Source organism: Bombus bifarius, unplaced genomic scaffold (genome assembly GCF_011952205.1).
Source record: "Bombus bifarius isolate JDL3187 unplaced genomic scaffold, Bbif_JDL3187 scf7180000010271, whole genome shotgun sequence".
Taxonomy (NCBI): Eukaryota; Metazoa; Arthropoda; class Insecta; order Hymenoptera; family Apidae; genus Bombus; species Bombus bifarius.
In genome coordinates, this window is record NW_022885586.1 from 1465390 (window position 1) to 1489376 (window position 23987).

At 49.6% G+C, this 23987-nt stretch overlaps 1 protein-coding gene across 1 annotated transcript in view; it reads left to right on the forward strand.

The window, feature by feature from the left end:
- Positions 1 to 10174, forward strand: part of LOC117216310 (zinc finger protein 808) — a 40622-nt gene extending 30448 nt beyond the window's left edge. Inside the window, exons 8-9 of the mRNA XM_033462923.1 lie at positions 423 to 600; positions 4974 to 10174. Of these exons, the coding sequence (XP_033318814.1) occupies positions 423 to 600; positions 4974 to 5204 (409 nt within the window). The 3' untranslated portion in view covers positions 5205 to 10174. The remainder of the gene's footprint in view (positions 1 to 422; positions 601 to 4973) is intronic.
- The last annotated feature ends 13813 nt before the right edge of the window (positions 10175 to 23987 follow it).

Genomic DNA, 23987 nt, shown 5'->3' on the forward strand with positions numbered 1-23987 from the left:
TAACCATGGCCAATGGCTCCCTCGCAATATCGCGCACGCATATCGCATCGTTCATAATCACCGGCCCTGATACGACGATGAACTCGTCGATGGTACCGCGTTTTTTCCCAACTGCGTGTCCTTCCTTCTTGCCCTCTGCTCCGATGGAACGCGAGACGCGAGAGAAAAAGTCGACTACCGATAAACTACGTTTCGAACGCCGAATGCCAACCAGCTCCCATCGATCGTCTCGCGTTCGCGTTTAACATCAAACAAATTCGCACGTACATTCGCATTTAAATTTACACGTAGATTCGATCGTAGCTGTAGACGTAAATTTTAGTACGCTGAGTAGCGTAGCCCGGGTTCGTCAAAGTCGATAAGCTGGAATGCGTAACCGAGAGTGGGTCGTGTAAACATGACTTGCGAATTCTTTGTTGCAGACACTGCACTCGGCACGAAGAAGCAGGGAACGCGGCGAAATCAGAACTTCGCGCATGTCCCTACAGTGGTTGCGCTTTTAAAACGAAGCTCGCTTCTCATTTGCAGCGGCACGTGCGTCTCCACACGGGCACAAAGCCATACAAGTGTCGTCATTGTCCGTACGCCAGCAACAACTTGGTAAGTCGAACCAGTTGCTAAGGATCTATACTGCGAGCATCGTGTCGAGTTAATCGAGGTAAATAAAGCCACGTGATTAAACTCAAAGTATCGTAGAGCAGAAAATTGCACGAAACGTAACGAAAGTCCACGTATACGATACACTTTTTGCGAAATATATCGATTCGTAAGATGTAGCTCTGATTTGCGAAAAGGAAATTTGAAAAATCGTAGGAGACGCAAAGCGTTGGAGATTTGCGAGTAGCGTGAGACAAGGTGCAATCAGAATTAGTTGTTCCGCGGCCATAGGCCAGCTTCTATAAATGCAATAATTAGTCTAAAGAAGAAAGTCACGGGGCATTGGTACGGTGTAATATCGATGGAAAGTAACGAGCAAATATTTTCCATATCGACTCATAAATCAGCCTCTCGGTAACCAAACTGGCCAAATTCCACTTTCGATTAATTTCTTAATTCCATACGATATACTTCCATAAATTCACTAGTGGCGATACCAAAAAAAAAGTACACGAGCAATGGTAAACTTGAAAGTAGATCTATGAAACAACGTTTGCGATATCATCGTTCTCCCGTATTTTTCAATTTGCCGACTCGATCGATGTGACTTCCGATCGGCTCGAATAACGTTTGCAATATGAAATCTCAGATTTTACGGTTACTCGTTGCAGCTGCATCCTTGCTGCGACAACCCCTTTCGAACGCGGGTCGAATCGAAACGGAAAGATCGGTCTCGTATTGCCGACTGTTACGGCTGTACACGGTAGAAAGGTTGACTCGCAGTTCAATTTTTGTAGCCGCGGTGACTCTGCGGCGTAAATTAAGCAAAGTACACCTTAACGTTTGGACCATGCCGCCGCCTCTGCCGCCACCGAGGCGCGATAAGATAACGAGTTAATTGTGCTCACTGGATGCCCACACACGCACGGCCCAGTCATACCGAGCGGCCGGTATGCTAATGCCCTTTGAAGCTTTAGTTAGGATGCGACTCGCATACGAGGGCTCCGTGTCTCTTTGATAGCGACATAAACTCATTCCAGTGGCTCTCAGCCTGGGATAACTTGAGCCAAGGTAATCTCGCGGCACGGAGAATTGCGAACGGTGTACGTCTTGCATCGATAATGATACAGCAGGTAGGCACTTCTGAATTGTATCGAGTCGTATGTAACTGTACGGAAGACGTGGCAGCTTCTGGGCTCGTTTTGCTCGTTTTCGTTCTTCCGGGGATAAGATCGGTCGGCCGTTTCGCCGGTATCGTAATATTACGATTACGATCGGCAATCGAACGAACGATTAAATTCGTACCCGATCGGATTCGAGTTCGTACGTCAGCCACGAGATGAAAAATCGGGACGAGGATGTAAGAATCGATTTAGCTCGCGGACGATATCGAGTACGATGTTTATTTGCTGAGATTTCAAGCTGTTAACCCGCGGAAGAACGAGTTAACTCGTCACCAGGATACTCCATCTCCTTCGATACAACGATTCTTTTATCTATGGCTCTTTCGTTTTTTAATCGGTCGTATCGACGACGTGACCGGACTTAGGTGGCGTTTATCGACTTTTAATTGGAATTATAGAAAATCTTGGTCAGGAAGCGATTCGTTCGTACGGAAGAAACGAAGCAGATCGATACTTTAACCCTTTTCGATCGACAGTGAAAGATGTTTTATCGAGAGGTAAACAAATGGATCGAACGAGACGCTTCTCGATTCGATGGGTTTTATACGAAATTAATAATAATATTAATTTCAACTATTTGAAGAAAACACGAACGAAATTGTTACTCGTACAGACGAAGGAAAAAAGAAGCAATCGCGAGAAGAAACGAGTGAATTTTTAATCGCTGTGTTCTTTTTTTTTTTTTTTTTTGCTTAATTCGTGATATCATTAGGAAAAATTACATTTCGCCTTGTCCGAGATACTGTAGCTCTGCCTAACAACGTGGTGGTAGCGTTAATGATAATTCTCGAAGGCATTGGTTGGTTTAGGATTCGCTACGCGTTTCCACGCATCTCCTCTCATCTCCTCCCGACTGCCATCGTTTTTTATCTGCCTCTTCAATTTTCTTGCCGACTTGGCCCCCGCCCCACGGTAAGTAATGGCGAGTCGAAATAATAAAGATTTAATAATTCCCACCGATCGGGCGTTTGCGGTAGGCGATCGAATGGAAGCGATACGATCGATTTATTCGGTATCTTGGGTGGAAATTTACCTGAAGGGATGGTTTCGGACGGGCTGGGATACGCAACGGGATAAACGTTGGCCGGAATTTATTAGTTATCGAGTAAAAAGTGGAAACGCGCATCCATTGGATATCTCATCGATAAAATCTTGATCTGGGTTAAAGATCCCGGCAGTTTGCGCTTACAATTTTACAATCCTCCTCGGTCAGCGGCCGGCCAACAGAATATCGAACGTTTCTTTTTTTCTTTCTTCCTTCCTGTATATTCGATAATTCCCATAGAAGTATTACATACGTATAAATATATATATATATATTTATATATGCGTTATGTATATGTCTACGTATATACGTATATATACATATATACATACGTTAGGAGAAACATTTACGTTCGAGTTACGATACAGTAGTCTACAGGTAGAAGGAAATTAATATGACCCCGAACCGGCTGGAATCCCGAAAGAAATAAAGAAGAAGGAAGATAAAGCGCGGCGATTTGAAATCCTAGAACGAAGCCTCGTAAAACGGGGTATTCTACGGCCGGTAACATACAGACGAGCGTGTACGGTCTCGATGCAACAGAAAATTATATCCGAAGGAATCGGAATCGATCGGATTAATGAAAAGCGTATACTAGCGATTTGCGTGACGGCGCACACTTTCCGCGGGCTTGTAGAAAGCGTTTCGCGCGGAGGTGCACGACCGCCCATGACGGTGTGAACGGGTCTTTATCCGAGAGACCGTCACGGAGCGCTGCTCGTGCAGAAAGATTTACTTATGGGAAATTAAATTTGATGTTGCCGTTGCCATCAACGGCTCGTATAAGCCCGCCTGGTAGGAAGATGTTTACGACTACGGCCAGCTACTTAGCTCGAGAGGGTAAAGCGCCTTTAAATGCTCCATGGCATAGCCAATGAACGCGTCCGGTTTGCCGCAGACCGATTCTGGTCGCAGGTATTCACCGTCGACCGATACCAGCGAAAGATCGTCCCGAACGTTCCTCGACACCGAATCCACACTCTGACTCCATCACCAACGTCCTCGACTTCCCGAATGTCGCGCGTGTTCACGCTGTTCACCTATCCGACCATGCTGTTTAATCCCGCGCCAATCTTTCCCGCTACGGTGACATCGTGAAGCGATTCGTCGTTTTGCCTTGCCTCTCCCTTTGCATTCTGCGTGCATCTTCGGTTCGATTTGTTGCGATCTAGTTTCGCTAGTTGTCAGTTTCACGCGTCTTTTGGATCCTCGTTGCATTATGCAGTGGCTACGAAAAGCATCCGCGCTTATTATAGATAGAACGCGGATTTTTATGCATTCGTGGGACATTTAAGATGCATACGACCATAAGACACGCGATACAGGGAAACTACGATATGTGCCAAATAAGATACTGATTGTAGTTTTCAGTGGATAACACGGACAGATGTTCGTCCGTTGGTCGAAGGAGGTTTTAAACGATCGAATTTCGGTAGTTTGCTTTATGAATAGAAACAGGAAAGAAACATTATGCAAACGTAAGACTATAAACGCTTTGTAAAAAGGTTACGCAAGAAATGCGGAAACTAATCGATTCGAGTTAGATGTTTGCGTCACTCTGCGAATTCGATGCTTATTTTGCTTCTCATCGTCGAATACTTTCTGTCAGTTCTTGTCTCGAATCAATTCTTCTACGATGTCTATCAATAGCGTAAGATGCGACGATCTCGCGGTCCAAACGATGCAACCTCCCCGACCGAACCATCTTTCATCATACTATTCGTCGATTGTCTTCAGGTTTCGTATTTCTTTTATAAGTCTTTTACAAAGCGTTTGCAAACGTACGCTCGTACAATATTTCTTTTCTTGTTTCTATTCACAGAATGAACTGGTGAAGTTTAATTATTATATACCTTGTCACTTTGCTATCGCGTTATCCTGAAATACCGTCCCTTCTCGGATTAAACGCGTCAGTGTCATTCAGAAGAAATCGTAATTTTCTGCATCAAAAAAGCTCGCTGCACTATCACTGATCAATTTAATAAACGACTATGATATATAGATATATAGATAAGCTCGCGATCTTCCTTCAGTTACGATACTAAAAGAGTATCGTCACCTACAAACTACTCGTAATTGAATCGTACACCAAAGAGTTACATACCTCTGAATAACAACAAGGCTGATAGTAATGGTGTTTGTTGCAGGAAAACCTGAGGAAACACGTGTTGTCCACGAACTTGCATCCGGGCAAGACGATCTACGAATGCGACGTTTGCCAAGAAGACAACCCGGAGCCGTTCCAGACGAATTTCGCGAAAGAGCTTCGCGCGCATCTCTTGGATGTGCACAGCGACGCTTTTCCAACTCCTAACCACGCGAACGATTACGTGGTCGGGATTTTTAAGGTTCGACGAGACTGCGACGAGTCGAATTAAAAGCGCCGCAACCGTCGTTCGAATATACATCCCGCGGATCGTCAGCAGCGGCGAACATAGCGCACTGGACGTTGGTGGTATCGGCGTTGCTTCTCGTTGTTCGTGATCGTGCGAACCGGTAGGCCTGTACCGTGCCAGGAAATAGTTAAAGTGATGTACGGTCACGTGGCACGGTACGTACTTTGGACGCGTACACGACCGAATCTTTATGTCCCTAGCGTCGAGATATTACGAGAATCGTTCGAGTCCACCTGCTGATTTCTCGGATTCCTCGACGCGCCGGTACGCAGCAAGTACGTAAGTTTGCGAGTTGTCGTCATTGTATTACGTTTCGCTTCGTCATACTCGTGTAACCGAAGTAGACGTATACCGTGCCATCGTTCGTTAGAAATAAAGACAAACGTGACGAACGAATTTACGAAGAGCGGTCGGTCCCTCGCGACTAATCGTACTGTTTCGCGTCTTTGCTTTACACGATATCGGGAACGCGGACAAGAGCGGACGAAAGTACCGAGGCGTACGAAAGAGAGAGAAAGAGGAAGAGGGAAGGAGAGAGAAGGGAATGGAACGAAACGAGACGAAACGGTCGTTGAAAAATTCATCGTGGCTGAAAGCCAGCGACGGACCACCTCGTGGATCGTCTTACAAGACGCGTTTCCGTCTTCGAGGGTCCTGATTGTGAGAAATGCATCGTGCTGTCGCGCGAGATAGGTGTCGTAAAGTATGCGGCCCTTGAGTTCTCCTGGGCAAAAAGGACGAGACCGAGCTGGAAAGACGGAGAGAGGAGAGAGAGCACGGGCGTCGTGAGCGCGAAGGATAATTTATTGACTAATTAACGAGGATGTCCTTCATTACGGGTCGAGCAGCAGTCGTGGTCGCTTGCTCTCGCTCGGAACCGGCATTATTTGGCGCCCGAATATTTACGACCGCGTCCTCCTTCTGCCCGTGGACCGGGCCCTCCGCCCCGATACCGATGCCGATGCCGATGCTGATGCCGATGCCGATGCTGCTCTGCTGCCTCTGTCCCCTGCTTGAGAAACACAAACCGTGAGGGAGAGGCCCGGGGTGGACAAGGAGAAGAGGAAAGAGCGCGCGGACCCATAACGACGTGTCCCGATCTTACGGCGATTCGGGGACTTGGAATTTCCTTGCCGATGGCGATCCTACGGCCTACTCCGACACACGAGCACGAAATTCGCGGGCGTTACTCTTCGGACAAAGGATCGCGCTTAAATCTTGCGAAACTCGCGCCGCTTCTCTCGCCGCGAGACCCGCGTCTAAATCGATTCAACGACCGAACCAGAGCTTATCGAAACCACCGTGTGATCGCGGCGCGATTCGCGTTACAGCTATTGGTAAACCTACGGCTAATGCAGAGGCGATTTATACGCGTATTAACTTTATTTCTGTCCGAGTATAACTCTGACAGGGTACACGCGGTGTCCTTATAACGGCCTCCCCTACAAATTTCGGAACGTACGTACATATATATTCTGCTTTAAGCGAGTATGGCATTAGCCAGAGCGTCGTTTACTCGGTCACGTAACTTTGAGTTAATCTTTGGAAACTTAGTACACGTTGCGAGTTCGTTCTCGCGAGTCTTTAAGCTGCGTCGCTCTTCTCGTCCACCGTTCGCGGCTAACGGCTAACGTTCCGTACGATGTTCGAAAAGCTAGCAGATATAAAGAGACCCGTAAGGAATCGAGTCTACGCGGGCAAAGAATCGTAAAAACTAGCGCGAAAAGGGAATGTACGAGGTCTGCGTGGCTGTCTTTCGGGCATCTTTATAGCGAGTTTATCACGGGGAACAAGGAAACCGATACGTAGAAAGAAAAAGTAACGCGAAATTAGTGTGAACTGCAAAGTGCTAAGAAGTCGCGACAGGATGGTTAGGTACACCGCTTAATGAAGATATAACGAGCCTGGCGCCCCGTGGGGTTGGCACGACGACGTCGGCACCGAGACGCCCCCCACCTTCATTCCCCAACGCGTCCTCGTCGTTTCTGCAGCAGCAGCAGCCCCTTCTCGCAACGAGTCTGCGGGCCTCGGATTACGCCAGAACACTCGTCCTCTTTACGATCTTAGCCGGGCAGCGTGGCTCGCGAAATTCCGCGGACTTTATTCCCCTAATTACACTCGGCAACTTATGTCACTGCCAGCCGGAGATTCCCCTCGCGATGTCGCTTCACCGCGTCATTTATTTAGACAGTTAATAACCTTCAACGGTTAGCTGCGTTAGCTGCGACTTTATGGATGCCGATAGTCATCGAACGATCGTGGTGATTAATCGTGATTGGCCGTGGCCGTGATTGGTCGGTCAGTTCGTCGAAAGCGGCTTCTCCGCGTTCGAAAAGCGAGGAGATTTTGTCGGTGTAGAGCGGCCGTGTCACCAGCCGCCACGTCTTATCTTATCCCGAAAAAAGCGCTATAAATTACGCTGTTCGAGTTCAATTTCGTAGGCAGTTCGGTTAATCGCGAGGTGATTGATCGTACCAAGGTTTATCCAGATGAATCCACGCAATACTTTCTACCGTGACAGCAGAGCTCTCGCATACGGCACTCGACGGTCTCGCTTCGCCTCTCCTCTTCTTCTCTTCTCTCCTTCTGTTTCCTCGTCGTCTTCCTTTCTCCCCTCGTCCCCCCCCCCCCACTCTCCTTTTTTTTGTTCGTTGCTAAAGAAAGAACCGAGAGAGAAGAGAGGACCCTTACCCGTTACGATATTCGGTGTCCCAGAGTTCGCGAGGATTCGCTGGCATTCTATCCCGCGAAACGACGAACGAAGCGAGTGTAGAGGATCGAGGCGGAATGGGCCGAGGGCGGACGATATATTTTCCCTGGATGGCTCGGACACGGCCTCGCGTGTCTACACGCGTGAGCTCGATGCCACGTCGCGAAGAGACAGCGGGTGTCGGCCCGTACACGCACAAGCGCCGAAACGCCATCTTAATTATCGGCTGCGATTATTTATGTCGCGTCACACCGTCGCACCAAGACTCTCATAGCAGGTACCTACTCCTCGTGTTGTGCTTTGGCGAACCTGGATGACCGAACGCCCCCGGTCGTCGAGCGTTTCGACACCCGCGCTCCTTTCGACGGCCGTTCCTTCTTCCAGCGGACAACCGGTCGTCGGTTCTTCTCTTTTAGCCGTGAAATTTCGAAACGATCGCCAGGACGGAGGATCGCGCCAATTAATACCACGAATCCCGTATCGCGTGGAAGGGCCGCGTGGCCTGCGAGAAGGACGTTGCCGGAGACAGAGAGACACCGCGTAGGGAAGACGACGGAGGATAGGAGGAGGCGAGTTGCCAGGACTGGAAAAGGGGACCCACGGGGATTGATGGCCACCACCTTTAATGCCGTTTGTATGTAGCGGCGCGCGTAAGCGCCTCGCCTTACAGTAATTAGCTCAACAAACGCGCCACCCTGTCCCATCAATTGCTACCCTACGCTTTCGGTTCTCTTTCCTTCCCATTCCCTTTCCTTGCTCGCCTCTCTCTCGTTCTCACTCGCACTCTCTCTCTCTCTCTCTCTCTCACACTCTCTAGGACTCGCTTATACGCACGCAACTTCTGTAGCTCTTCGCCCTTACCCCTATACCGCAGAGTCTCTCTCTCTCTCTCTCTCTCTCTCTCTCTCTCTCTCACGCTGTCGGTGCAGCAGTCTTGTTCTTCCGTGCTCTCCTTCTTTCTCTCTCACAGTCTCTCGCTCGGGCTCGACACTCTCACGTATCTTGAATTAAACATTCGATGCCTCCTGTCTTGGCGGCGTGCGCGCAGCTCTTGCGTCGGGAATGCAAATGCAGAAACGTGGCGCTCGCTCGCGTGTGCGTAGATGCACGTACGAGCGAGCACACGGCCGGACGACCGTGGCGAAGAGTAGGAAGGGGTGTTATCCTCGAGCGACGAATTAAAGGATACGCCGAAACCCGATTGAAAAACCACGATGCGCGCATTCGTGCGTGTATAGCAAGTTCGCGACTCCACGATCTTTACTCCCCACATCGACTCGCTTCACCGGGCGTCGTCGTATCTCCGCGATTTAAGACCACGTGTCGAAGCTCTCGCTTCGACGACCACGGCCACACCAATACGTGGAAACTTTTCATCCTACGGATTGCTTTTCGTATATTACGAACGAATGGACGAATCGCGCGGTGTAAATTACTGGGTAATCGTGGATTCGGGCACAAAAGCGACGATGGTTTAAACCGGTTGCCTCGGTGGTTCGTGGAGTCACGCCACCGTTTAATAATCATTCTAGCGGTAACGCGAGCAACGCGATTATTGCACTCGCCTAGGACGCAGTGTCTCGTGCATGCCAGCGCGTACGTCCTGGCTACGCGAGTCTGCATCGACACCACCTACGCGATCCCTCCCCTCCCACAAAGAGGGAGCCATATTGCGTGGTCTTGATATTTACGATTGAAACAAATCAAACGTTATCAAGCATTCCGGGACGGTGATAAAGAACACAGAGGGGACGCGGAGGCATTTGCTGCTCCCAAGGGGGATGTCATCGGAAAATCTTCCTCCCGGCGTTCCCAGTTAACGCGCCGTCATATTTGCTCTATATCGTATCGATCTTGCCCGTTCTCGGCGATTACATCTTTCACCGTATATACCCACGTCGATACGAGTGAAACCATTGGCATCCTTTTAAATGAAAAACATACCGGCTAGCTTCGTCTGGGTTTATCCGATAGTAAGACTGCTAGATATCGTATCGATTCTAGGAAAGATCGGAAGTAACCGATAGCCGATAACGATAGATGTACGAGTAATAAAGAGCCGAAAAGGCGATTAGGTAAAGGAATCAGGTCTGAGTGATTATGCCTGATAAACGAGACTCGACAGTAGGGATAACGCTGTATCGCTGACTGTTTACGTTACATAAGTGCACTTATGAAAATCGCTGGTAAATCGAACTTTGATAATTGCCTACCTATGTAACGAAACGAATAGATTAATAAAAATCGACGTTACTCCGACTTGCCAAAAATTTGTACAGACAAAATTACGTCGAAACAGTCACTGCCCTTGTCTCTGTCCCGTTGATCATCCTCGCAGCCTTTCGCTGCGTACGTCCTATACCTAATTGTCGGACGAATGAGAACGCGAGTCGCTAGTGGAAGCGAGCAGGAATCGCCGAAACTGTGCGTGGCCTGCCGTTGGGCCCTTATAAATCCATCTTTCTTTTAAGGCCGAAGGTTCTCTACGTGGCCAACGTGGTGAGCCTTCTTCGGAGTCGCCAGGGAAGGAAATGAGGAGAAGGGTTTGGGGCGGTCAGGGAAAGGGGAACAGGGGGCTGGGGAGGGAAAGGGAAGGAAGGATGTGGCGTTCGGGTCCGTGGTGATTTAAGGGCGTCGCTTTACGTGTATCACACCGCGGCTCGTCCGTTACGAGAGACCACGAAGAAGACGAAGGTTCGGTGTTGTCTCTGGGACCGTTCATTCGTATCTATCTGAGAGCGTTCGTTTGTCTTGGTGAAGTAGCGCGAGACCATAGGTACATTCCGACAGATATAGCCTGGTTACACCACAGACCGCTGAAACACTGGGCCCAAACGATCCAGTTGAGTTGATTTGTGACTACCAGAGAATCGCGGTCGGATGCTTTATGAACCGATCAGCTTGCTTCGAGCGACCACCATATGGGCCCATAAACGTCACGGCTTTCGGGTAAGAGACGGGCAGCAACGGAAGAATGCGTTTCGTATTCGCGATCTCCTCGACTTTACGATCGATGCATCTTCGATCCATGTTGCGGGGGGGAAAAAAAATATTAAAGGAACGGGAACAGGAGAAACCTATTATACTATAATTGGAAGTTCGATTTTAAAAAGCCGTGAGAACCAACGGGATCATATTTGACGTAGAATTTCGTATAAAGTTTACGACCACGAGGGTAAGTGGAATATCTTTGGATTCGAATTAGGGCCAATTTAGCATCCTTGGCCGTGGTAAGTCTTCGCCACACGAAGTCGATAATCGTCGCCCGAGACAATTCCACGGTTCCTAGCGGGGAACGTTCCGCGACAGTCTCTGTGTTCGATAATATATGCGCCAAAGATTCAGCAGACGATTCGTAGTGCGATACCAGAAGCCGAAGGGGCTGACTGTTCGAGAGCGGTTAAGTTAGGTTAGTCCGGCTCGTCGGTAGAACGCGGATTTCTACGTAAACTCGCTCGGCAGATACGATCTGCGGGACCCTAGTGCGTCCGATCCTCGTGAACTTCGATGCTCGACCACCACCTTATACGTGTGCTCCACGTGTGTACAGTAACGTATCGGTTTAGGTCGCTCTCGGGACTTTGTACGCCACCCCGTATCCGTATCGCGATTCTAACGAATTCGATGTTACGCCAACTGGAAAAATCTCGCGGATTATCACGGTTAACGACGTGGCGTTGGAATTTTCCCCGTAAAGGAAGATTTTCGGCAGCCGAGGCACGCGTTGCAACGCGTCGAAGAAAGACAGACAGCAGTCGGAGCACGAGTGTGCGTCTTCTGCAGGCAGAACGGTCACGATCTGTACGGCCTCCGCCCGTTGTCCGGGATCCAGAAGCAAGGAGGTAGTATCTTATTATCCTATACCGGCAACCACGGTGACAACCCTTATAAGGGCTGTCCGTGCTCCTTTTGCCGTACACGCGTGAGTTCGAGCCAGGTAGCAGCTACGCCGACGACAACGAGAGTAGTACGAACGAGAGTGCTGCGCTTGGCTACAGCCTCAGGGAAAAATTGCTATCCCCATTAACATCGCCGGTTTACAATCAGACTCGGTAACGAGCTATTATACCACGGACTACGTAAACTTTTCCTATAATCCAACCATCCAATTTCGTTCGAAATACGATCGGATCAAGTCGAACGAGTACCGATCGGATGCGGCGCGAACGAGTGTCTTTAAAATGTCGTGCTGCCAACGTTACGGTATTTCACCTTTTTAACGATCGAACACTATCTTTCACGGGGGAACAATGTTCAAATAATACGCCGTCGATCCGATCTTACCTGAATTTATTTGATTTTGGAGGGTTGAACTCTACACCCTCTTCGTAATTTTAAACATACCAACCTGCCGCGAGAGGTACTAAAACGCTGTTTGTCCTAACGCTTGAATACGTATATTACAGATTTAACTATCGTTAAACCTATTTTCGCAAATCCTGTGCAGCATCGTCATCGCGAAATCGTAACGACGTCATGTCACGTTTTGCAACTGAATCTACGACTGCGTATCTATCGAATCCATAGAAGCAGGAGATTCGCGTTGGTCGCGATGGTAATCGTGCGTGGACGCTCGTTCGCCTGAATTTTACTTCCGTCCGATGGACGTAACGGCTGCGTCGTTTACGAAATGCGACAAGTCCGAGCGCGAAATTCCTTTGCCTCGTAGATCTCGCCGAATGACTCATTTCACGCGTCCATTCCAGTTTCTTCCTCGAAGAGGACGATCCGCGAGTATTCGCATAAAAGACGAACGTCGATTATCCGTGCGTCTCCGGGATGACCTTGAACCTGCTGCCGCCGACTCGGGTCGACGTATATGCGAGCCGGTGTTTCTACTTTCTTGGGTGTTAATCACAGCCAAGGTCACCCAGGCTTCACTCGTATAGGTGAAAGAAGCTCGAGAGAACAGAAAGGCAGAAGAGAGAGAAGAAGAGGAGGGAGAAAAGGGGACAACAGAGGGGAAGGATCGACCAAGAATATACACCGAGTTCCTCACGGACACGCTGTTACGACGAACGGCCGATCCGTTACGTCGAACACTCTAAAGACCCACTTTAATCATGATCGCTGGAAAGATCGGTGCGATCGTGATCCATCGATCGCCCGGCCGGGACGTGTTTACGTGCTCGTTGGCGTCGTTACCTTATGCTAATCGATGCCTACACCTGTCGGGCGACGTGCTCCGACGTTTAAACGACTCCCCCGTCTGAATTATTCGCGGCCAAAACTGTCGTCGCTGTGTTCCTTTTTCCACTCGGCGCCTTCTTCGCCCCCTCTTTCTCCTGCTCGCCGCCGTTCTCTTCCTCCTCTATCGCCTATTCCCTCGTCTTTTCTCGCCGCGCTGAGATTCCGCATGTTGTCACGATAAACTATAACGACGAATGAAATAAAACTGCGGCCGGAACCGCACCGGTCGAGAGCGAAAGTATCCGAGACGGGTTACGTTGTCGGATCTTTTGAATGCGTCTCGACCGCTGGAAGAACGTGCCTCGACGCTAACGTTGACGTTATAAATAGATTATTATCGATAAGGTCGATACGAGGGAACCGAGGTAATCGAAATTCGCGTGCAGCGACTACGAGAGAGGTGGACAGAGTCGTGGAAACACGGGCGAAACGTAGGACAGGACAGGGGTTGAAGCGTCTCCGAGCGACGTTTTAGTGCGGAGCGTTGCACCCGGACGATCTAATTTACGAAAGCGAACGCGGCGCGCGTGTTTGGAGAACGGCTCCGAAGCTAGCTTATCGGCTCGTTAGTTTTCGGTAGCCGAGCCGGCATTTAAACGAAGCATCCCGTGTGCTAGCCCCGCGAGAGAGGCAAGAGAGAACATCGAGGTGCCCGTTGGCTCGGTAATGATCCTTTCGTGGGTCATCAACGTTACGCTGGTGGACATGCATGTGCGGAGGCGAGTCCTACGGTATGGAGGGGTGGCAAGGAAGAGGGGTGGAACGGTGGCCGGTGCATTATATGCAGAACAGGGTGCACCATAGTGCGCCCGAGCCCAGTCAAGTGGCGAAGGGCGAGAAGGGAGAGCGAAGAAGAAGATGGGGGCCGCAGATAGGAGAGGGACGAAGGGGGAGACGACAGTGTGGCATTGCTAGGGTAAGGGGAAAAGAGAGCGAGAAAGTGAGCCAGGGACGAAAAGATAGAGATAGAGACGAAGATGGAGACGGAAGAAGAGGCGGAGGAGGACGTGACGGAGGTGGGGAAGAGAAAGACGGAGGTAGCCACTGGGCAGTCTCCTCGTGCGAGGATTTATATCACGGTGCCTCTACTCGCACACAAACACGCCTGACTTATGCAAAACGAGAAGCCCACGTCCCCTTGCACCCAAATAAATGTCACCGGGAAACAAAAACGTTCCTCCTCCTGTCTTTTCTGGCCATAGGCCCGCGCGAGTTCGCGCAGACCCGTACCAACGACCATTCGGGTTCTGCATCGCGTACGACCCCTTCGTGCCTGCCTTCGTTCGTAGCCCGTTCTACGCACAGGCCGTTTCCACTCAAACGAGAAAGGGCCAACCATATTTCAGTGACGTCACTGGTACAAAAGCACGCGTGTGGAGGATGCGAGCCGCGCGACTCGCAATCTGGTAGGAGCGCCCCAGAACTCGCCGGATCTAGTCGCGCGCGGTGACAAAGCACCTGCTGTCCCTTCGTGCCACGTATTCCACTCCTTCGTTCTTCTCTTTCTTCGCGATCGCCTACTGCCCTTTCTCCTTCGACTCCATACAACCTTTTTCCTTTGCTCTTTTTCTTCCATCCGTTCCATGCCTATCCTCGTGCGTTCCTCGTCCACCTCCTCCTCCTCCTCCTCCTCCTCCTCCTCCTCCTCCTCCTCCTCCTCCCCTCCGTCCCCACCTTTCAAGTTCTTCCTACACTCTCGCATCATCTTGTTCCTCGCTTGTACTCGTTGATCTTCGAGTATACGATCGTACTTTTATCTCGTAGGATTCGTGCGTCCTCGATGTCCTCGAGAATCGAGAAAGGAAAAAGGATGCTGACGAGGAAACGGAAGTGGAATCTCAGCGTACCTTTGGCGCCATCTTCCCGAAAGCTTGCCAACTGACGCATCTGTGGCGTACTCGCCTGATGTCCGGCCCTCTTTTACCGTAGGTAACTCCCACGTCGGTTTGCCCTCCGTTGCTCTTATTTTCTACTGGCTTTACCTGATTCTGACGGGCGATCGAACACCGACGTAAATATTGAGTATTTCTACGAAACGGCTGCCAAACCCAGTCGCATCTTCTCGCTTATCGACAGATTCGGGGAATACCTTTAGGGTAGCCTCTCCTCGCGTCGAGAATCAGATAAAGAATGCGATTTTACGTTATAACGCCTGCAACGGGGAAAGAGAGCGGCAAAGAGAGAGAGAGAGAGAGAGAGAGAGAGAGGTATCGTTCGAATTCGTGGATAGAAGTTGATTTCGCATGCGACCTTGCGGTCGACGTTGAAATAGGCGAGGAGAACGGTCGATTTACGCGACGAGAACTCTACGACAGCGCGTGATCGTGGAAAAATTTCGTCGTACAGAAACGAGCGGCCGGATAGATGGGCGGACGAGAGGAACGAATGGTTCTAATGCGAGCGACGTGGACATCGCGAGGGCTCACGCGGTGTTTGGTCCGAGCCGGTGCATCGTCTGATGAAGATAACGCCAGCCTCCTTTGAATTACGAGCCAGGCCCGGTAATAATAAATTCCAGCAAACATTCATTTTCGTACACGCAACTTTATGTCGTCCTTAGCCGGACTAAGCGCTCTCCACCGATGTCATTTAGCATCCCGGTGATGGTCCTAATAGCCGGGTCCTCCCGGTTCAATGGACGGTCCTTTAGGATTTACAGTACACCACCGACCGCCGGTACATCTTGTCGATGATACTTTGTTTGCCCTCGCTGTCCGTTCCTCCTTTGCTTAAAAAGAACCTTCCGTGCCCGTTGCCTGAGCCAATATCTTCACGACGGCAGGTGTTTACCGTGTTTCGCATACTCTACAAACGTATCACCGGTACGGTTACTGCACCGGATAATCCAGCGTGGTAAAAGTGGCTGGTACGATATCGATGGAAATCCATTTTCCCAGTCGTGTACGTTCCACTTATTATATGGTTTCGCGTAACCAAAGCATCGACGAACGTTTACCGGGTTCTCGGCTCGATTTCCAGACGAACGATCGGCTTTCGTTTCCACGGAAACACGGCTGGACGGAGGTCATGGGAGTTAGCCGAGGTCACGAAATCCTCGTTCTTAAGATCGTTAAGATTGAATTCTCTCTGTTCGGTGGTTGGTCGTGCATCGGCGGCAAAAAAGCAGCGGAGAAATGTTTTCGCACTAATTGGAGAGCAGTTATCGCGGTCAGAGCACGGAATCGTTTCCACGGAATCGTGGATCTAGCAGCACAGAGACCGTTCGGTAAGCTAGCCGTGCGCGCAATGAAAAGCGCAACGACGCCTCCCGGAGATAATGCCGATAAGAAGACGGCGGGGTTGGCGAGGGAGAAAGAAAGCCGGTCCTGATTTTAATTGAGCCCCCAAGAATTAAAAGAGAGATCTCGAGGATGCCGAAGGAGGAGAGCGCCAGGCGGCAACGGCGAACCAAGGTAGGAGGAAACGACAAGGAGGAACGGAAAGAGGGAGTACAGGGCCAGAAAGCGTCGGGAACACCCGTGGCTACGGCCAATCGCCTCCGCGGATGGAGGCCTGGCACGATGGACGGACCAGAATTATGGGCTCCTCGCACGAGAATCGCGCGCAACCACTCGCGAGACGCTTCAGCTTTTGCGCCAAGTCGATTTACGTTCTCCACCGGATACTTCCGCCAAGATTGATCGATAAACGTCCTTCGGACGCTCGTTCCCCTCTCCTCTTTTCGAGTTTACACGGCGCATCCAGCCATCGTACAGGGGTGTGTTCGTTTCTTTGGTTTCCGTTGATCGATCGAGACGGTACGATGACACGACGAATGAATTTCGCGCGTATAGTTGTTGCAAAAGAAAAAAAAAAAAAAAACAAAAAAAGATATACGTATAGGCGCGGATGAGATTTCGTTAACGAACCAGAGAGACGGATGGGTGAACTGGCACGGGAGGTTGTTGGTTGAAAATTAAAAGCGGCCTCGCACGCACGGTCAACGTTTTAAAGGCACGTTACATCGCGCAGAAGAAAATGCAAAGTTACCGGGAAAGAGAGAGGAGTAAAGCGATAAAGGAGGTCGCGAGCCGGGGCAATCCCGTCGAAACAAACGTTTTAATCCAGAAAACACGAGGGACTCTCGAGTGGAAGCAGTCTGGCGCGCGCGTGAATATCCCGGGGTAGATACGCGTGGGTGTTGGCGACGACGTATAATTTAAGGCTGCGAACGCAACGATTCAATTTCACAAGACCACGAAGTACGGCGCGGCGTATAAGCAAAACCAAGGTCCAGCGAGGAGGAAATAATCTCTTGATTTGTGCCGCGAATAAAATCACTCGATTCATTTTCGTCCGTGCTGGCCTTATCTTGGTGCACGCTGGGAAAACGATCGGAAGTCTGACGTTGCGGCACGTTTCGTATTCGCAATATTGTCAAAAATATCCGTATTCGCTTACCGCCTACAGCTGCCTTAAATTCGTATCGGATTCGCGTGCTGTCGGAGATATTAACACATAAGTATACGCGTATACGTGGCTTATTTTACGAAATAGGGGAGGCAGCGATGCCACAACGTAGCAGTTATTTCCTCTATCGCGTACATCCTCCGCTTATATTCCGTTAGACGTATCGTTCCTTATCGTTTTATCTCTGCATCGCGTAAACTTTGACCGATAGCAGATCGGCAGGATAAACGTAACGCCGGTTGTCTTCGGATACTACGCGTATTTGCGATCGAGTACGTGGACGAGGATGAGCTCGAACACGATCGTGGATAGGTGTAGGACGAAAGGAGCACGCGGCCGATGGACGAAAATAATTCGATTGGCAGCGGATTCGATTTAACGTGAGAACCGGACCAGTTGCAACCAAGGTGAGGCCGAGGTATCCGGGGCCGAAGGATCATGTCATACATACACGTAAGTGTGTGGTATATAGACAGATACAGGATATAGGTGTATACATACGTATACACAACGAGGCGCTCCACCTCGTCGGGGCTCATATAATTGCTGGCATCCATAACGCTGATGTATTTATGGCATTAACTCGCCTCTTTCTCGTACACTGCCGCCCCCGACCCACCCCGCCGTGGCCATGCCCGTACCCGTCATGCAACCACAAGTAGAAATAATTGGTTGAAAACAGCGCGCTCTCAGGCGGCAATATATCCAGCTTACTCCCCGCTGTCGCATCGCTTAGATCACTTCCCCGCCACCAAAACTCGCTGCCAGCCCGCCTCCTTCGTTCTCCACCTTCTTCGACCGATTCTCTCTTCTTCCCCCCTTCCAAGATTCTTCTTCGAGCTTCTTCGACGCCTTCCCTTCCTCCGATTGCCTTTCTTCTTCGTCATCCTCGTCATCTCTTTCTTCGTTTCCTCTTCTTCTTCTTCTTCTTCTTCTTCTACTTCTTCCCTCAGCGTTCCCTTCTTCTTCCTCTTCTTCCTCATCTTCCTTTTTCTTCTCTCTGTTTCTCCTCCTCTTCGTTCTTTGCTCTTATCCACCGCTTCACCTCACCCCGCTCATTTGAATAGCTCTTATTTATGAAAATTGAATTGAATGCTTCTCATTTATGAAGGTAATTGGTACCTGTCACGAGTCCTGCCGTAGGATATCCTACTTTATACGCGGATAAGCGGCGATAATTATTCTTGCAATTGAATTTATTTCTATAAGTCTCGTTTTCTTTCCTACGCGGTCACCGTTGCCGCGGCGTTCCTGCGTGCCGATCGTTCAAACCCCGTCGCGAAACGTCGCGTGCTCCGAGAGCCGTGCTCGATCCGCATCGAACGAGGGTGCATGCTTTTTACCGAGGCGGCCCTCTCTCCGCGGTCATCGCTTCCGCTCAACAGGAACAACCTCTCGGACGAAGCTCCGGCTTTCCTTGCGCGAGTTCGATAGTCGCTGGAGTAAACCAGAACAACGGAACTAATACTAATCTCTGATAAATTATTGCCGAATAACCACTATTTACCGTACCAGCGTTCGTGGCCGAATAATCAATGGTGCGTAATCAATTTCTAATACTATCCCGATAATTTATCGTTAGCCCTAGCAAAGTTGGGCTAACGTAACATCGATAACGCGATCGCTTCTCCTACGTAACCGCGCTATAATGTACCAACCATTTCTTATTTTCCTCTTCTCTGTCTTCCTCTTCTTGCCAATGATCCCAGTGGGCGCCAACTCTCTCGAACAACGAAACAAGCGAATTTTTCCAAGGCACGATCGTGTTTACTCCGTCCATCGAGTTCAAATGTCTCGTCTACTATCTCTAAACTGAGGAAAACTAAGATTTTTTTATCGTGTATTTTACGCGATCTCGATCGCGATATCGTTGTTTGCACCGTCGTGGCTCGATCCAGGACGCGGCTGTTACGGCAAACAGAACGAACAATGTACGGTGACAAAATAAATCTCGACGCCGAAAAGTCTTCGCTCTTTCGTCGGCGAAAAAGAGCAAAGAGCAAAGGGTGTTCGTCGAGTTGCAAGCAGTGCCGGCCAATCGCTGTCACGTAACGCGAAAATTATCGTTACCTGATTGCCGCGTAATGCGTCCCGACGATTTCGCCAACATCGAGGAATTCGACTTTATCTTCTTGCCATATTAAAGTTACCCGGTAGCGGGAACATGTACGATTATTCCAACTTTCGTCGTAAAACTACCATCGACCATCGGGCATAACCGGTGTTATCCAAAAGCCTGCTTCTCCTCGATCCTCCATTTTTTCGCCACGCCGTAATGTAACGGAAGCTGCCGCGATTCCGTGCGATTCGTACGAATCCTCGAATTAAAGATTCTCTTCTTTTTTATATCGCGATAAGCGATTTCGGTAGAAAACGAAAGAAGAGAAAGGGATTAAACAAGTGGATAACGAGCCACTTCCGTTTTCCTTTCCTCTCTCTCTCTCTCTCTCTCTCTCCTCTCTCTCTCTCTCTCTCTCTCTTTCTCTCTGATCGTGATATCGACTCCGAAGAACGACGTAGTTGCACGGACTGGTAAGAACAGTGGGCGCAAAAGGGGCGAGTAAAGAATAAGTAGAAGGAAGAAAAAGAAAGAAGATGGAAATGGTTCGCTGAAAAAAGTGGCGGCAAAAGTTTGCGAAAGTTTTTCGAGCGGTTGTGGTCGGTGGTCCTGTCGAGGGAGAATTGGGCGGTAGAAAGAGAATAGCGTAGGGACGCAGACGTGGCGATAGGGCGTCAAAGAGGATCGAATGGCAGTAGGAGCGCTCGTCCTGGCGTCATCGGGACTCCTCCGTCATTAAGCACACCGGTCGGCCGGTGTCTAATTAAGCGGGACGTTAAGTGGGGGCGTTCGATAAAGCCAGGCCGTCCGATAAATTCGATTCGCCGGACAGCCGGTTAATACCTGGTGTATACGGGGGATACCAGGGGCCAAGATAAACCGCGCGTTTTTCAGGAAGGTCTCGTTTCGCGAACAGAGGCGGAGGATGACGGACCGAAGTAAACGGAGTTCTCCTCCGAGGGGAAGACGACGGTGTGTGGATCGTCCTTTCCTGTTCTTCTCTTTCCCCTGGTACGGTTCGTCTCCACCGGAGACGTTGGTTCGTATAGGAGAGCGAAAGAGCGGAGATATGCAAACGTCTTGCCGCGAGACGGTTGAACATAACTCAGACACACGTACGCGAGCGAACGACTCACACATGGCCGTACCACTGAGGACACTATAAACCTCGATACCGGGCGAATAAAATCCCGGATTTACAGTCCTGATACCGAGCGAGACGGTCCTGTCCTGTCCCGGTGCTGTCCTGTTTGTCGCTGTCGCACGGTGTGGGTTGGCTCATCAGTGATGGCCACGTCCCGCAGTATCTTTTCCCTCGGCATCGAGTAGACCGGCCAATCTCGGACTCGTACACGCGCGTGCATTCGACTTACGCACACATTTACCTGGCCGAGAGAGTCGCGCATATGTCCGTACGGAAATCGACGTGTACCTTCGAGACGATCTCGAACTGTGCTAGTAAACGCACACTCGCGTCTCGTCGCACAGGACGTTCATATGGTGCGCTTCCCCAGGCCAGCCCCGTGTGCGTACTGTAGATCGTAGTAGTATGCGTGCCTTTCGCGATACTTAGAGAAACCGCTCCCTCTTATCACCCCTCCCGCGCGTCCCAGCAGAACCTTGTTCGATACCATTTGAGGACCTCCAATAACCTATCCGAGCCATTCCGATAGGAGCTGTCAGCCCGCACCCACACGCTGTGCGCGCGAGGAGCCGCTCAGGGCAGACCGGATAAGCCTGAGCGCAGGTGTGCCGCACAAAATCGTCTGATCGACGTGCCGAGTGCGCTGATCTCGATGACCTTCGCCAAGGGTTTCGATTCGACGACGCCGCGGTACACGAGGCACGCCCCGGATACCATCTCGACGAGCTGCCCCGGTACCACGGTACCACGGTACCACGCTACCCTCGTATCTTCCTGCCTCCTTCCCCTCCCGCGTGCTTTTCTCTCTTTCGCAGCACAGTCCTCTCTCATTCACAGCATTACTAGCCTTTTCCATTATTTAACTGTACTATCGTGAATATCTCGAACCGAGATCGTACGATCGCTATTTGAAGCGTGAATCTTCAACTTCCGTAACTTGGCGGAATACGCGAAACATTCTCGTTGGACGTTTGATCATAGTGTTCGACGCTTTGTTAACTCGTTTGCGTTTTGGGAGTTGCGTGAGTCCCTTAGGTCGGTCTGAGTGATGAATCGGGTATCGTTCGTCGTCTTTGTCGTCGTCGTCGTCCTCGACGCTGACTGTACTCGCCATCCTCGCTCGACATTAGCCACGAGACTACTCCATCAACCATGCCAGACGATACGACTGTGTCTCCGAAACTTCTCTGGTTGACTCGTTCCCTTCCCTCGGGACGAGAATGATCATTCCTACCTTTCCGCGGTCTCAGACTTTCAGGTGAAATTGGACTAAAACTTCCGCGTGCTTGATCACTCGGTATACGATATAAACCCGATCACTCAGGATGGAATAACGGAGATTTAACGATGCAAAGTCGTCGGCCGTGATTCACCACGATATCTTCAGTCGATCTGCTGAAAAGAATGTCGATGATCGAGGATGATTTCCATACGCTCCTATTAGCTCTTCTTCTGCAAGATGGAACGGTAAATGAGGCACGGTGACTATCCTCCCTTTCGCCGCGTAAACACGAAGCATTGCAGAATACACGGGCATTAAGCGGAGGAGAGCAGCGCGGATTCTGAGAATGCATATAATTAAGCACGTTGCATCTCGAGAATGTTGTGTACGTGCGTGCGTCCAGCTTTGTATAGTGACTCGTTCGAAAGGCAACGTGTGCTCGTGTGTACCTTATATAGATACACATAAATATATGCCTAGCCATCGTTGGTCCCTCCACCCCTTCGAACCTCTCAGCCCCTGAACTCCTCATCCCTTCAGTCCTCGTCTCTCCCTCGCTCTATCTTTCTCTTTCTCTCTTACAACCCTGCCCGACTCTTCCCCCTTTTCTTGCCCCGCGTTCAGCGGTGATCTATGTATCAGCCTGTGCTCGCCGAACCGGGCAACGTGTGTCCGTCCCCCTCGTGTGCTTACTTTATTATCGGGGCTCAAATGAGAATTTATGCAGACATAAACGCTCGTGTCAGCAGCATGCCGCGTAGGTGGGGAGACACACCGTTGAACGGGCATCTGTCACCCTCTATGCTCTCTACCTGGTCTGCCTTCAAGACGGTACCTTGCTTTTTTCGAAGACCACGCGAAATTTCAAGAATCGACCGGGTAAACTAAACGAAAACTCGATCTCTTACTTGCTCGATCATCTGAGCGATCGATCGATAGGTAGACCACGCGAAGCGAACATTTCTCAGCTTACTTTTTTACTCGATGATACTAAACGTTCGATTTTGCTCATTTGGTTAAGGAGGGCAGTATATATTCGACATAGCGAAGCGTGGGCTACACGATTCCCCTTTAAGCTCATAAATAAACGAAACCGACAAGAATACGTCGTAGTCGAAACTTATGTAAATAAATAAATATTTCGTGAAAAAAATGTGTATTCCCCTGTCCGATGAATCATCGTAAAACTGTCCGCCTGTTCGATGTTACATATTTTATTCGAGATCTCTCGCGGATCGAAAATAACACGTAATTCTTTTCGATTAAAAGAAAATTCTCCTGTATCGAATGTTTTAACAAGTTAACCAATGATATATATGAACGACTTTTTAAAGTATTTATACAATTCTCGTATATAAACGTACAACGAATTCAAGATACGCAGATGACAGTTTATTGCGAGTTCGATATTGTCTTGAATGACGTTTCACGCCGTTGGCACGTCCGATATTGCGAACATTTGCGGCGAATCGATCGAGATTTCCTACGCGACAAAGCATTTCCTTTATTTTCGAAATTATACAAAATGTAGTTATTGCTTGTTATTAATTGAAAGAACGGGAATATATTTATTCCAGGAAGCTTTGCGCTTCGATATTTCAATATCGACACGATGATGTATTTGAAAACGCGTTTTCCTTTTTTCCGATTATCCGTTCAATATCAGCGTTGACATAAAATGTATCATCACTGTACGGAACGGAAGGAACGGTACCGCCATCACGCATCCGAAAATTAATCGGCGTGGGCGCAGCCGATAACGAATGGTGTTCCCGCCAAACGGCCAGTATATTTTACTTTGGACTCCAGTGTCTGTTATTTTGTGCGCATTCTAGCTGTCTAGCTGCACGATTTACTCCTGAACTCGATCAGAAATTCTCGACTACCGTGGATGGACAAATACCCACGAATCCATTAAAAAATTGCCATGTCCTAGGGAATTGTCTTTTAATTGAAATTGATCTCCCCGACTGCAGCATATTATCCTTCGGTCTTCGTACGTGAGGTACTGGGACATTATAGAGTATCGC